General features: G+C 42.7%; 1 protein-coding gene and 1 non-coding gene across 2 annotated transcripts in view; both read right to left on the reverse strand.

The window, feature by feature from the left end:
• Nucleotides 1–10491: 10491 nt before the first annotated feature.
• On the reverse strand, nucleotides 10492–10573 carry trnas-aga (transfer RNA serine (anticodon AGA)). The gene has a single exon. It is a non-coding gene; the product is annotated as a tRNA-Ser (tRNA).
• A 3436-nt stretch (nucleotides 10574–14009) lies between these two features.
• tmeff2a (transmembrane protein with EGF-like and two follistatin-like domains 2a) overlaps nucleotides 14010–15028 on the reverse strand; it is a 157201-nt gene continuing 156182 nt past the window's right edge. The window contains exon 10 of the mRNA XM_023950647.2: nucleotides 14010–14735. Coding sequence (XP_023806415.1) covers nucleotides 14639–14735 — 97 coding nt within the window. The 3' untranslated portion in view covers nucleotides 14010–14638. The remainder of the gene's footprint in view (nucleotides 14736–15028) is intronic.

Below are 15028 nucleotides of genomic sequence, written 5' to 3' on the forward strand. Positions count from 1 at the left end.
TTCCTGTCTAAGTTTACAGGACGATCCAACTGTAACAGGAGACAAAGAAACCAGGTTACATTACATTAAACCCATTGGGGCATGGTTAATCAGGTGATAAGTACGCACCACAGAATCTTTGTTTTTTTATTGTTCCATAGACTTGTATTTATTGACTGTATTTATAGTTGCTCCTTTTTAGCCCTACGCTGCGCTCCTAAGCACCGCTTCTACATGTCTCTACATGTTTGCATGTGGCCTTGTTTTGTCTTTTTGTGACAGACCGTGGGTATTTTTTCTTCCTGATCCTGAGTTGTGGAGCCCTGCCGCAGGCTCGCGAGCACAGACCGGAAGATTCATTTAAAGACAACATTATTTTTAGAACGAACCAAAAGTGAGCCAAAAGCCCTGCAGTGGCAGGAAATCTAGAATGATTAAAGTTTGGGTAGAGACGACACGAAAACAAAGATGAGGATGTCCAACTCGACAAAAGACACTTTGAAGAAAATATTCTGAAAAAACAGGATTAAAAACAAAAAGCAGGCGTGGCTGTTCACTGTGAACGAGTGTGAAACCTAACAGAACGAAGGCTGAACGCTTTATAGGTGGAAGGGCAGAGGACAATACTTTACAGAAGAACAATTTAGATTCAGAAATTGGCCTTAAAGACCCACTCTAATCACATTTTGATCTTTTTTTAAAGCATTCCCAGAGATCATTTCAAAATGATAAAAGTGCCCTTTTTAGACAAAACCCAAAAACCTGTTTCATTTTCCAGGACATAGTTTCTGCAGAAGTTCATCAGAAATTCACCTGTCAGTTATGGGCAGGACTGTTGGCACGGGAGGCACCTGCCCCCTTTCCATCGTCCATCCGTTTATACGCTCTCCCACTAGCTTACAGCCCCCCACTCCCCCAACCCAACACTACCAGAAATGGTGAGCAATAGTGGAGCTATCCAGCTGTGCAGTTGGGAGCTGGAAAACAAAGATGTAGTCGTGTAGATCTAGTCGTCTCCAAGTGGATGCATCAGAATGGAGCAGAGCAGGGAGCTGGTGGCTTGCTGTTGTAGCTACTATGTCACACTTACAACCTTAATCCAACGGGATTTTTGAATCTGCTCCTGATTCACAACAATTTGATTCTCAAATTTTAAGTCTCTGTATTTGTCCTCCATGTTAAAAACAACCAAAAGACGATCTTCATCGGTTCTTTAAAAGCAAATTTATAATAAATGCAACAACACAGAATTTATTATCCGTCCTTTTTTTTTAAACGGACAGATAATACATCCTGTGCTGCCTGTTTCTCTGCATTTTTAACTCCTGCAGCAGAATAGATGTCCCAAACAGACATGTGAACTTTAAAGCAGGGAAGTCCTAGATACACGTTTCCTTCCTCCTCAGAACCAGAACCCCTTTGGTTCCCGCCAGGCTCTACTTGTTGACTCTGAAGCTCAGTGTCCACTCCTGCTCTTGAACTTCAACTTTTTCCACTTTCACCCATTGCAAGCTGTGGACCAAAGGCAACGGCAATCCCTTTCCTGTCATTCTTCCATCTGACCCGTCTTTTTCTTTGCTTATTTTCCTCTCCCCTTCCACCTCCCTCAATGACTTATCTTACAGTTTCCTGAATTCTTGCGATGCCCCTCATTCCTGATGGATTGGTACAAACTTCACAGCTTCCCAATGGTCTTTGAAGGGATTTTTTTTACTGCTTTGAACACTCTACATTCTATATAACCTTAATAACGTGAGCATTAAATCAGAACACCAGGCACAGCTGTGGTAGAAAGAACCTCAAAAGGAGTAAATGATAGGTGACTGATCTCTAATCAGCTTCAGGGAATCGACACATTTCCCCGAGAGGCTGGCAAATGCAAGATTATAAACTAAAGGTCCAAATTTGACCTTTTTTATTTATCAAATGTCTCATTTATTTGAAAAGTACATTTACAAGTTTGGTTGTTATTCATGTAATTTGGTATTGATAAATCCCAAAGCATGAAGAAAGCGCGTCTCTAGAGGCTGAATGGTAGATGAATGCAGCTCAGACGTGCTGCAGCAAGCTCCCTTTGTTGACCTCAAGGGAAACCTGCTAGGGCGCGTCAGAGGAGAACTGACTTCCAAGGAAGTTGATAAGCATGTTTCTGATGATATTGCATGCAACCACATGCAGTGGAGCCAAGTGATTCACTCCCCTTTCTTTACCCTTTCATTCTTTATTCCATGCAGAGAAACACGAATGTGGACGGCAACGTTTTCCAACACTTCATGCAACTATTCTTCATTCATTCGTTCAACTATTCAGGCTCTTCCTGCCGTTTTTAACTTCAGTTCTATGTCAGATTTGGGGAGTTGACTTTGGTTTGTGGGGTTTGCAATATTTATCCACTTGTTGTTGCTTTTTTCAATCTTAGAGATCATGAAGTGGTCTGAAGTAAAAACACTTTATAAAAAAGTAATATTTAGAATTGTACACAATAAAAAAAGTTTTTTGTAAAAGTTCAGTATAATGTAGAAACTGTTTTTTTTTTGTTCTCTTGGCCGGCATTTTTTTAAATACTAAACTCAAAATAGTTTGATTTTAAATATTCAAAACACGCATTTCAAATGGTTTTAGTTTTAGAAACAGATAATTGGAGGGATCAAGATTGTACCTAAAAAAGTATTTATCATTTCTTAACCTTTGTCAATATGTTAATATTAGCTCAGAAATTGGGGGACAAAGCTTTTGCTGAAGGGGGTTTCCCCCCTTGTGTCCCCTGTAGCTCCGCCCCTGCTCATGTGTTTTGCTATTTTAACCCTATAACAACACAACGATGGAGGCAGTTGAAGGGTTAAGGACCGACAGGAGCCTTTTCTGTAGCTCTCAATACTTCTACTAGCACCAAATTATTTAACTTTATTATTTTTAAGTGCGATATTTTCCTCCATCTGTATTTTTTATTCGTCTTTTACAGATGCGCTCATTTTGTTTGCAGATGCTAAACTTGTTTTCCTGCGTGAACAGCATTTAACAACTTTTAAAGCAGGGTTTCAACCTTTTTTGAGCCACGGCACACTTTAACCTTGACAAAAATCCCGCAGCACACCAGCATCCAAAAAAAAAAGTCTGTATTGATCTACAGCCCCTCCACAATCTCACGTGCATTTTTGTGATAATTGTGGCAGAAAAAGCTGGAAGTTGCAGCTGTTTTTTCTAAAATATGTAATAAAAGTTAAGTCAAAAGATTGAAAAACTGTTTGATGTGTGTTCGTTGTGGTTTCAAGACGTTTAACAAGGAAGACTCATTGTGCGCTGTCACTTTAACACAATGCATCATGGGAGATGTAGTGCGAACAGCCGCCAAACCCAAACAAGCAGGCATCTCTGAGCTTCATTGTTTTTTTCTCTTGTTCCACGGTCTGACACCGGATTCCGTGGAAAGCTACACCGCTAAAGACGAGCTTTAGCTGGTATTTATGTTGGAACTGAGAGACTTTATGAGCAGAATCTGAACAAGGAAGTGAAGACTTTAACCACTTCTGATTGGTCAGACTGATGACGTGTGATTAAGCCTCCAAGAATGATTGGAGGAGACAGTTAAAGGGGCGGGACTTTAAGACAGCTGTAGCTGCGGCTAAATCGCGTTACCGTCATTCTTATCAACATGTCTTTAATAGAATCACATAAACACAAAGAAAAAAGTATTTTATGATCTTTCATATTCTAACTACTCAGTGTTTTATCAGGGCTGTTTGGATGAACAAAGAGCTGATATCCTGGAGAGGAGAAATGTTTTTAGATCAGTGAATGAGGGCAATTTCCCACAGCACACCTGACCATCTCCCACGGCACACTGGTTGAAAAACACTGTTCTAAAGGAATAAAACTCCAGATATTAGATCTGAACGGGCAAAAGTGTCCATAAATCAAAGTCTAACTGTTGCTGAGTCTAACATGCCTTCAAACTTAAGTAGACACGAGACGCCTGTCTGCTCGTGGGGTTTCTCCACGGCCGAAAAGCACTGAAAGCCCATTGCTTAGTGTTTGAAAGCACCTGAAGGCAGAATCAACGGCCGCGTCCACGCACACTTCACTTTTCCTTTCTGCCGGTTGTGTGATATCAGCCACAAACAGGTCCCTGATCCGTCTCGGTGCCCCCAGCACTGTTGATGTCCAGCACGATGCTCAGGCATCCACAGCTATCGTCACAGGAACTATGTTGTAGTTTTCTTGTAAATTTTTGTTGCTGTTGTTAGCTGTGACGATAAGGAGCAATGCCCGGCTGGTTTGATTGGTGTAAACAGCTCAGACTCGACGCCTCAGTGCTCAGCGGGGAAGGAGTGTGCAATTGTGTAGACTTTTGTTGCTAAATCAAAGGCTCCCACTGAGGGGAAAACGGCATGCCGGCACCCAAACAGATGGTGATGAATCTTTAAATGACCCTACTTTTGTTTTTGTTTTTTGTTCTCCCATAGACACACGCTTCCTTTATGGGCGGCCTTGCACGTCTCCAGACGATTGCATGTACGTGCACTTTCCGTGACACTATCAGTCTTGGAGCTAATGGAGCAATTTTCAAGGTGCTGAGCCCTCCCCAACACGCCTGGAAAATGTGGATGTGTTTGCTGGCCTGAGTGCATTTGTTTTTCCGGGTGAACAACACCATCAATTTTCCAACCACCGGGGCGATTCTGCCCAGCAGAACGGGTCGAGGTGCGGCTTGTTGATTGTGAAATCAATGCGAGGGCTTTTACATGGATCAGGCGTCCTGACGTGAGGGTCCTCTGAGAAATGGCCGCATGCCTGCCAGAGGGGTGGCTTGTTGTTGCAGGGATGTTTTTTTTATTCCTCCTCATCTCATGGCCACTTTCTCACAGGTTGTCTGAAGACACTTTTATTACCAATCGGCATGTAAATGATCCACTGAAGGCCTCGGGGAGGCAGCGTGCACGTTCATGTATGCCGGCTGGAATGGTAAAGAGTAGGATGAGCGGTTGTGCATCTCTACAGCAAAGTGTCAGATTCCTGTCCTGGGCGCCTATCTGTTGCCTCAGTGGGTCACGTGTTGGACCTGCGTGCAGGAAGTTTACATTTTTACCCCCCCTATAGGGGTGTTGTCCTTTTGGCAGTCCAATTATACTCAAAGTAAACCTGGAGTTTCTATTTGCATAAAACATAAAAAGTGGACTTATTTTCATAATTCCACTCAAAACATTTTCTTTTCTTTATATTTTCATGGAATATAGATCGATTTCAAGTATTTCCGTATTTTATTTTGTTTTTTTTACGTAAATTGGGATTCCAGCTCATAAAACCTACAAAACAGGATTTAAACAATAGAGAAATCTTCCCAAATTCTTTGGGACATGAATGTTTTAAACTGAGTTTCGCCAACAAATCATCTACAAAATGATTTCTTTACCTAAAAAAAATAAATAAAACATTTGAACACATGTTTACAGTTGAAGATATGTTTGCAGTGAATCACATGTCACTTTCACACCTGTATGTATTTATTTAATGTCAATGTCATTTTTGATGTCCTTTCTTTGCTGTTATTTCTTAGGAGAAAGACTTTAGATAATTAGCCAAAAGACCCTCATGGACCTCCTCCATAGTCCGGGTAAGCCACAAACGTTCCCCGCCGGGGAGGCTGGCTGTTCACAGAATGTGTCCGGAGAAGACGCAGCAGCAAAACAGACGACCGGAGAGGATTCTCAGAAGACTCAAGGACCTGCAGACGTCCAGAAAGAGGCGGAGGACCAGCTTCCAAAGCCATCGCATTCAGACACATTCAGGAGACGGGCCACAACTGTCGGGCTGCTCGGGTCAAGACACTTCTGAGCCTGGACCAACGGAGGAAACGTCTCAAAAGAGAAAACAGACAGGACTGGTGACCAGTGATCCAGGCTCCTGTTTTCTGGGAATCAAGGTCCAAAGGGGAAAATGGTGAGGAACAGAACCCAAGCTGCTTGATTTTCTGCATAAAATCTCTACAGTCCGTCATGATGTGGGGTCAAATGTTTAGAGCTGCTGTTGGTAAACTCTGCTGTCTTAAATCCAAAAATCACTGCAACAGTCCAGCAGAATGTTCTAGAAACGTCATGATTCCTTCAGCTGAGGATCTGGGTGGAGATGCAGATTCCATCTTCCAGCAGGACGGAAGGGCCCTCGGGGGGACTGGAGCACCTGCCTTTTTTTGTATCAACATAAATACATTTCTGTTAGATATGCAAAAAAAAAAGTGTCTACAAAATCCTCAGGTATTCTTTCAAATCCATTTTCTTGTAAGCCGGGGATTCTGATCTGCTGCTTCTGTCTTTGCGGCTCCGCCCGGACTCAGAGGCCCAGGAAAGCCGGGGAGAGAAGCTGCTGCTCCACGGAGACCTGAAGGGACGTGACAGTGAAGCTACTTGAACCAGGGAGTTCTGGTCTATCTATAGCCGCTGGCGGCTGGTTTAACGAGCTTCAATGTGGTTCGTATTTTAGAAAAACGCGCTATTTGTTCAGGGACAGGAAGCTAGGCACTGAGTCCAAAATAAAACGCAGGGGGAATTTCAAAATAAATCAACCTTCACTATGGATCTAACACTAAATGTATCTGTTTCATCTAATATTTTCTGATCAGAATCACCTTCTTACAGTTCTGTATCATTCAGTTTCACAACCATGGGTATTAAAATCTTTCCAATCACAGCAGGAACCTGTGTGTTTGGAGGATATGATGAAGAAGAGAATTTATCTGTGAATCCCAAAGAGTCACATTGGATCCAGCTGTCAGGAACTGAAGGCTCAGGAGCCAAAATGCAGGAAACTGGGCTTGATGGTAGAAACACAAACATTTGATAAATAAACTTAAACAGGACAAAAACCGTGAAGAAACAAAAAAAAAAAAACAGAAAAAGCAGATGACCTGACAGTGTAGAACTGGAAACCAGAGACTTCTACTCACTGAAGAGAATTAACAGAAATATAGACAGTTGTGGATGATTGACATGAACCAGGAGTGACTGATGAACGACCAAAAACACGGAAAAACTGCAGAATCCTCACAGCAACACAATTATAGCATCATTATTATTATTCAGCATTTTGGGGATGAAAGATGTTTAAAATATTACTATCTGGGTTAAACTTGATTCATGTTGATTCTGCCTGCAGCACATTATATCAACAGAAACAGCCTCCAGTGTTTTATTGCTTTGATGTCTTCCAAGTCTGTGATAAAGTGAAGAAACTCAATGGTCAGAATAATTTGTTCACATAAAAAATGACAATTGTGTCACTTTCATCTGCAGCAGTTGAGTATTTATCGTTTGTTTCAACATTTTACTAAATGTCTGTATTGTTTAAAAGACAAAAAGTGTTTTTGCTGCCTTTTTCTGACTTTGAGCACCCGCCCCTCTAAAATCCGTGCACGCCCCTGGCCGCTCATACTGTTGAAGTATTGAATATTTTGAAAATACTTTATTATGATCCTAAATTCTAAATGTGGAGTTCTCCACAGTATTCTAATTTTCTGAAATACATTTTTTGGGTTTTATGAGCTGGAAGCCTAATTTATGTCAAAATAAACACATACTCTAAATCAACTGAATGGTGGATCATGAATCTGTAGAAAGTTTAATTATGTTTTAATGGAAGTTAATGCAGTTTTCCATGATGTTTTCTTTGGAAAGCATCTGAGCACAGAGCGTCAGGACGGCACAGCATGAATCTGGGTGGGGCTGATCGATGGAGTCCTGACTGAAGTCGTTTACACGTCCATGACAAGCTGACTACAAATCACCAGAGCAGCAGGATCTCTGCGAAACAAAACAGGTTTTAATTGCATCATCCCTGTTTGCAAAGCCCCCCCTGCAGCTGTTTTCGTGTTTTGACACTCTATCAGTCTGTGTTTTCATCGAATGACATGCAAATGTGGGGACTGAACTGAACTGGCAATGCAGGGACTGCAGGATACAGACAAAGGCGGGGACTTGTGTGAAGTTTCACATCATAAAGAATGCAGACGAGCTATGGGGAAAATAGCCTGACAGGAGTCCTCTGGGTGGGTGGTGGGGGGGGGGGGGGGTGAGCTCTGCTCAGCAACACGTCATTTCCCACAGAAGCAGCAAGTACTATGAAGACACACCAAAAACATCTTTGTCTTTGGTACATTTCACACATTTCCACAACTGTTCACTGTAAAAATGTCTTTCAAACTGGTGAGCTGACGGTTTCATCCACGCCGCTTTGATTTCTTGTCCAGGAAAAAGCTGCCATGAACTGTGGACTGAACCATTCAAGTGATTTACCCAAATAACAAAAATCTTGTTTCACTAATGCGGTCAGAAACAGTGAGTCCATATATGTGTCCCCAAAAATCAGACATTGGGGATTAACTAGATATTTGGAGACTCGGTCATTAGCCATGGCTAATCAATGCTTCCTCTGGTCTTCCATCTTCTGCAATCTGTTCATTCAAGCACTAATGTAAAACCACAAAATAAACCCAAATAACACGGACACATGTTGGAAAATATCAGCCTTTCAGAGAGAAATCTTTTTTGGGATGTAAACTGGCTTAGAGTGGGCAAAAAACATTTGTCAACTATAGAGACTGGTGTAGATTATATTTACAATCTTAAAATACCATCATTAAAAACCTACTCTGATGAAAATGCTGTTTTATAACATCCTCTCTCTCGAGGCATTTTTTCTGATGGAGGACATATATAAAGAAAATGAAACTTAAAATTGCATTTCTGAGTGTTTCTTTATTCAAATCTTCTAAGCAGATTAAAAAAAACAAAAAAAAAAAACAACGCAGTTTATAAAAGCCCATTTGTTCACATGGAAAATGCGATGGGCGGGGCCACAACCTCCCTGCTCCATTCTGAACATCCACCTGCAGACAAACGGATCCATGATGGTCTTTGTTTTCCTCGTCTGAGCTGGAATCTGGATCTAAATTGTACGACTGGATAGATCTGATATTGCTAATAATAGTGAAATTTGAGCTTTTCTGATACAACAAACGACAACAGAAAAAGCCCCCCCTCCCCCATGTATTGAGCATTCATAGAGAAAAGCCTGAAGATTCTCAATCATTCGGGTCTCGTTAACTCTGCCAGGACTCAGAGGTGTAGGACCAAAAATACACCAGATAGAAACAGAGAAACCAAAAGGTGACAAAGCAGCAGACCTGACAACCAGAGACTTAAATACACAGAGGACCATGAACACAAATCAAGACAGCTGTGGATAATTGTCCACCTGGACCTGGTGTGACTGACAGAGGGGAAACCATGCACAGTCCCAACTCAATCCTCGCAAAGACATCAGTCTGTACTTTGGAGGTAGATCTAAGAGGCTCGGGGAAACCCTAAAGACCTCTCTTGGACCGCACCACACATTAGAAGGAAAAATCGAAACATCTCAACACCTTTCAGCTGAACTTTGAAGAAAAAGAACTGAGCCTGCAGTAAATAACCCAAAATAATGTGACTGTAAAGCACTTTGGACTTTCAAGGTAAGTGGTAAAGCGGCATGTTAGTTTTTACCATTATCCTACTTGTTCTGGAAAACACAAACTGACCGTCAATTGTAACTTAATGGCTTGTAACCTAAAGGATGAATGAGTAATGTCTGTAACAGCAAGTAAAAAGCCATTTATTAAGCATGACAGTAAATCAAACCAAACAAAGTTTGCAATTTGTAACTAATATCCACCCACAGAAATTGCTTCAGACAATTCTAATGTGAATATTTCCCCATCTCATCTCAGTTTTTTACTATTATGTGATACAGGATGGATTTCTTCTAAACGTTCAGGTTTCATTTTATTTTTCACAACTTCCACACTCTTATGTTTTTGGTTTCAAGAGATCATGAAGTAATCCCTGGTAAAGAAAATAAAAAATTCGTCTTGTGCCTGTGACCTTGTCTTTATCATGACCAGAAATCACTGCATTCTTGGGTTTCAGATGAGAGTTTATACTCAGATTACTCAGACGTTCACACAAGTTTCCTTCTTGCTCCTCCCTGGCCTCCAGTGCACTGGAGTGGAGCCAAAACCAGCAGGAGGGGACGAGATTCTGAGAGGATTATACTGACGAGATCGGTGGGGTTCTGTCCAGACACACACGCCTGTGCAGACACACACGCCTGTGCAGACACACACGCCTGTGCAGACACACACGCCTGTGCAGACACACACGCCTGTGCAGACACACACGCCTGTGCAGACACACAGTCTATTTTTCTGTACTGAAATTAGTCATAAAATTCACACTTTATGAGTAACAAAAGCAGAATTTAAGATTGTAAGACAAATTTACATCTGCTTTATTTGGCAGGTTAATTTACATATAAAACAATAGCTCCAGCAACTGAAATAAAAATCTACTAGAAAAGTCCCTTAGCATCAATTTATTTGTCGCAGAAAGAAAGCTCATAATCTTCGTAGTTTTCACAATAACAGCTTTATTATGATTTATCAACGTTAAGAGAAAAAGAAAATAATTGATCATAAAAATATTTCGTTGTCGGCAGGATTCGAACCTGCGCGGGGAGACCCCAATGGATTTCTAGTCCATCGCCTTAACCACTCGGCCACGACAACCTGACTCTTACTTCCAAAAACAGATATTTAAACCATGACACCCGATGTCATCTGACAGATTTACCTGTTTTCGGGTACTATTACATATTTTTTAGTTACTGGTTGTAGATCTAAAAAGGACCACGGGTACAGAAAAACTTAACAATCCCCGTTTTCTTTTATATTTTACATGCCAACCTGTACTGTTCATGGGCGCCATCTTCTGGCTTTGCGCGAGATTGCTTCTCTATCTATCTTTATTTGTCAGAAAGATAACACCCCACTCATAACAAAACACAAATATAGTGTAAATATAGAGGAAAAGTTGTGTCTGTTCCCGTGACAACCTGAAGAGTGATCTCTTCCGGTTGTCGGCCGTCTGCTTCACTTTTTGTCTTTCTTAGTCATGATAGTTCTACTCGAGGATCGAACCTTTTCCCAATAAACTGTTTGCAAGATTAAAATATAGTTAGCGTTACACTGATGTGCATCACTGGATGCAGCTCATTTCTTGAAAGCTGCAAGACAACATTCAAGTCAACAAACAATGAAGCAAAATAAAGGCTCCATGTAGACCGCACTGATTCCGTCCTCCAGAGGGTGGTGAGTGAGGTGGGGATGGTAACCTCTGAACCAGAAAGACAACATTTCAGTTTTTACAGCGAGTACAGGTTGAATGTCCTGGAACAGCCATAATTCAAGCAAACAAGAATCTGTTGAAGGATGTGAAGAATGTTGAGCATCAGCAACACCCATACGGCTTGAAGGGGCTAAGCTTTCCTCAGCTGAAGGCTGTTCTGTGTATACATCAGTGTCCTTCTAGTCAAACATGTGTTAAATCCTCTTGAATGAAGTCAATGCCTTAGTCGCATGAACCATGCAGGGGTGTTGACCAGTACAGGTGATTCCAGATTTTGGAGTTGTTCAGCCCTGTTGACAGGTGCGACCACATCTTAAGGAGAGTGCAGGTGTGTTTTGCAGTTTCCTTTACTCTCTCATGGATGTCATGAAACAGAAACATACGCTTGTCCTGCGTGTGGTAAAGGTATCGTGAAGTATTTGTAAGGATAATGTAAGTTACACGCACTTTTGAGGTACAGGTGTTGCTGTTGTACGATGTCTATAGTCCATACTGTAGTCCAGGGACTAGAGTCCAGGGCAACTCCTGGCCTCAAGGGCCACATTCCTGCATGTTTTCCAACATTCCCTGCTCGGGCATGCTCTAAATGGCTGGACATACCTGAACCAGGTACTCAGTACAGTGATCCCTTGCTATAACGCGGTTTACTTTTCACGGTTTCGCTACTTCACGGATTTGCATCGTGCATTGTGTTCTGCATTCTGATTGGCTAAAAAAGTCACTCCGCTTCTTCTCTACCTGTGCGTCAATAATGTTGCAATTTAATATGTACAAGTATGTAAATCAGCTTTCCAAATTACGTACATGCAAATCATCTTGCAATTTCAAGTTTCTCTAAAACCCGTAGAAAAAGAGCAACACCAACTGTCAATCATTATGTTCTTCTCCCGAACAAACACACACAGCTGCACCGCGGGCTTGAGAAGGAGAAAACACTGCAGCTTCTCAGACTGAAGAGCATTAAAATACACCCGAGCCACTATTTGTCCGTTTGTACTTTGTATTTTTTCATGATCATTTTAAATTTTCTCCCGTTTAATTCAATTACTCTCGGGTCGCGGTGGGCGGGGCTAATCTCCGCGATTTGAAGCCTTCTGTTTACATCGATGATTCAAATTATTATTTGATAGTACAGAAGTTATTTGTTGAAAAAAAACGTTTTTAAAGTACTTTGATTTGTGAAACAAATGCTTGAGCCTGTAAAATGGTTTGTTCTTTCTTTTCTATGTATAACAGAGTATTTAATTGTATAATAATTGTTTAAAAAAAATAGAGGTTTCTACTTCACGGATTTTGCCTATCACGGGTTCTTTCTGGAACGTAACCCCCGCGAAAAACAAGGGTTTACTGTAGTAGTGAGAGAGGCTTGCACATTCCCTCTCTAGTTGTCAGTACGGTGCAAGTACTGGCTCCTCACTGAACGCATGGTAGGAGTGTCATGAAATATTTGAAATAAAGTAAGTTACATGCACTTATCACATAGGCTGGCGTACGGTGTCCTTATGGCTCACTCTAGTCCAGGGGAGTTCAATTCCAGGTCTCGAGTGCCGGTGTCCTGCATGTTTTCCAACCATTGAAGCTCCTTATTGGCTAAAACCACCTGATCCAGGTAATCAACAGCAGATAAAGGCAGGGTTTCTGGAAAACCAGCAGGAGGCCAGCCCTCAAGGCCTAGATTTGGACGCCCCTGCAAGCCTAGTCATTGATAAGGTGCGCAAACTGACTCCTTCCTGATAGATAAGTGACCTTATAATGCAGGAAAACCACACCAACTACACTCTGCGTAATGGTCAGGGTGAGCGCAGGACCGTTCACTTATCACTTGGACAAGACTAAACAGTGTTATGTACAGGGTTTGAAAAAAGTGAAAAATCTATAAGACGTCCCTGTGTCTCACCTACTTCACCCTGAAGAGTTGTTTTAAGTGTTCGCTACTACCTGTCGCCTGCAGCCTCATGCACTCTACAACCTTGATATTTCATGAGCCACCTGCAAGTCTCATACAGGTTTGCCCATTTTTCGCCCACAGCTGCCCATATCCACCCATACGGGCAGCTGTGACTCCATCCATCCATCTTCCTCCGGTTATCCAGGACTGGGTCGCAGGGGCAGCAGTCTAAGCAAAGATGCCCAGACTTCCCTCGCCCCGGCCACTTCCTCCAGCTCCTCTGGGGGGACCCCGAGGCATTCCCAGCCCAGCCGAGAGATGTAATCTCTCCAGCGTGTCCTGGGTCTTCCCCGGAGCCTCCGCTCAGAGGGACATGCCCGGAAAACCTCCCCAGGGAGGCGTCCTGGGGGCATCCTGACTAGATGCCCGAGACACCTCAACTGGCTCCTCTCGATGTGGAGGAGAAGCGGTTCTACTCTGAGCTCTCCGCGGGTGACCGAGCTCCTCCCCCCATCTCTACGGGTGCGTCCAGCCCCCCTACGGAGGAAGCTCATTTCAGCTGCTTGTATTCGGGACCTGGTTCTTTGGGTCATGACCCAGAGCTCATGGCCATAGGTGAGTTTTGGAACGAAGATCCACCGGTAAAATGAGAGCTTTGCTTTTTGGCTCAGCTCTCTCTTCTCCACCTCGGACAGGGTATTTATTTATCGGTACAGGGACTGCGTAACTACTGACGCCGCTCCGATCCGCCTGTAAATCTCACGCTCCGGTCTTCCCTCATTCGTGAACAAGACCCCAAGATGTTTAAACCCCTCCACCTGGATTAAGGACGCTCCACCCACCGAGAGATGGCAAACTACCTTTCTCCGGTTGAGAGCTGTGACTAAGCCATAAAATCAAGAGGTACACACATGGACCCACACAGTGTGTTGTTACATTTCGTGATATAAATTATTTATTTACATTTACAGAAAAATGATCCCATCAAGACAACGTAATAATAACTATTGGAAATAGAACTCAAGATACAGTAGCTGACGTCAATTGTCACAACCAAACAGAGAGCTCTAAAATAGCGTTGTGCCCTCTGTCAGAAGTCTCCTATAACACAAGGTGCAAGGCATCACGTGTACCCCCCTCCCCCCTCCCAACTGAACACACACTGCAGTTAAAGCCCCCCCACCCATCATCTACACACCATGGACATCAGCTAGTCTGCCTCTACCAAAGCGCACACGTCTAACAGACACTCACACACAGTCAAGTTCAGTGTCCTCGGTGTCCTCCTGGGCCCCTCCCCCCGAAAAATCCACAGTTCAGTTTTTCTGAGAAAAACCTCTGAAAAAAAGGTGCAAGGAGGCTCGTCGGCATCTGGAAGGACGGAAGGCAAGTGTCTGTCTGTGTCGCCGGCATCCTGCTTCAGGAGTTTTACGTGGGAGAAAGAGGCGAGGAGTGACGGGGAGGGGGGCGGATGCATGTTCTCACGGTTGGCCTTTGGGGAGAGGGGAACATCTGGCGGCTCTGCGGCGCGGAGGAGGACCGTCAGGTGTGTCTGGGCTCAGATAAGTCGAGTGGAGGCGCGCATGGTGTTCTCAGAACTGAAGTGGACATTATTTTGCTTTTGCCGGTTGATCCTGTTTGTTCGCGGGCACTTCCTGTAGAGATCAAAATAAAAGCGTGTTACAAAGCAGAAAAGAATATTCCTATGCAGGAAAGTATGTTGCAGAACGTTTGCTTGTCTGACACGGCAGCACATAGATGCCGCATCAATTTAACTCAATTTTGCCAATTAATTTGAATAATTTTTACAACATTTACATCATGACAAGGGATCAACATTAAATACTTCTGAGTACATAAACAAAAAAAAAGACAAAAAAAATGCATATTTATTTATTTAATCTTTCTTTAGAAAGTATTAGATTAAATATGACTGTGTGTGTGTTTT

This window comes from Oryzias latipes, chromosome 21 (assembly GCF_053564925.1).
Source record: "Oryzias latipes strain Hd-rR chromosome 21, Olatipes_Hd-rR_3.1".
Taxonomy (NCBI): domain Eukaryota; kingdom Metazoa; phylum Chordata; class Actinopteri; order Beloniformes; family Adrianichthyidae; genus Oryzias; species Oryzias latipes.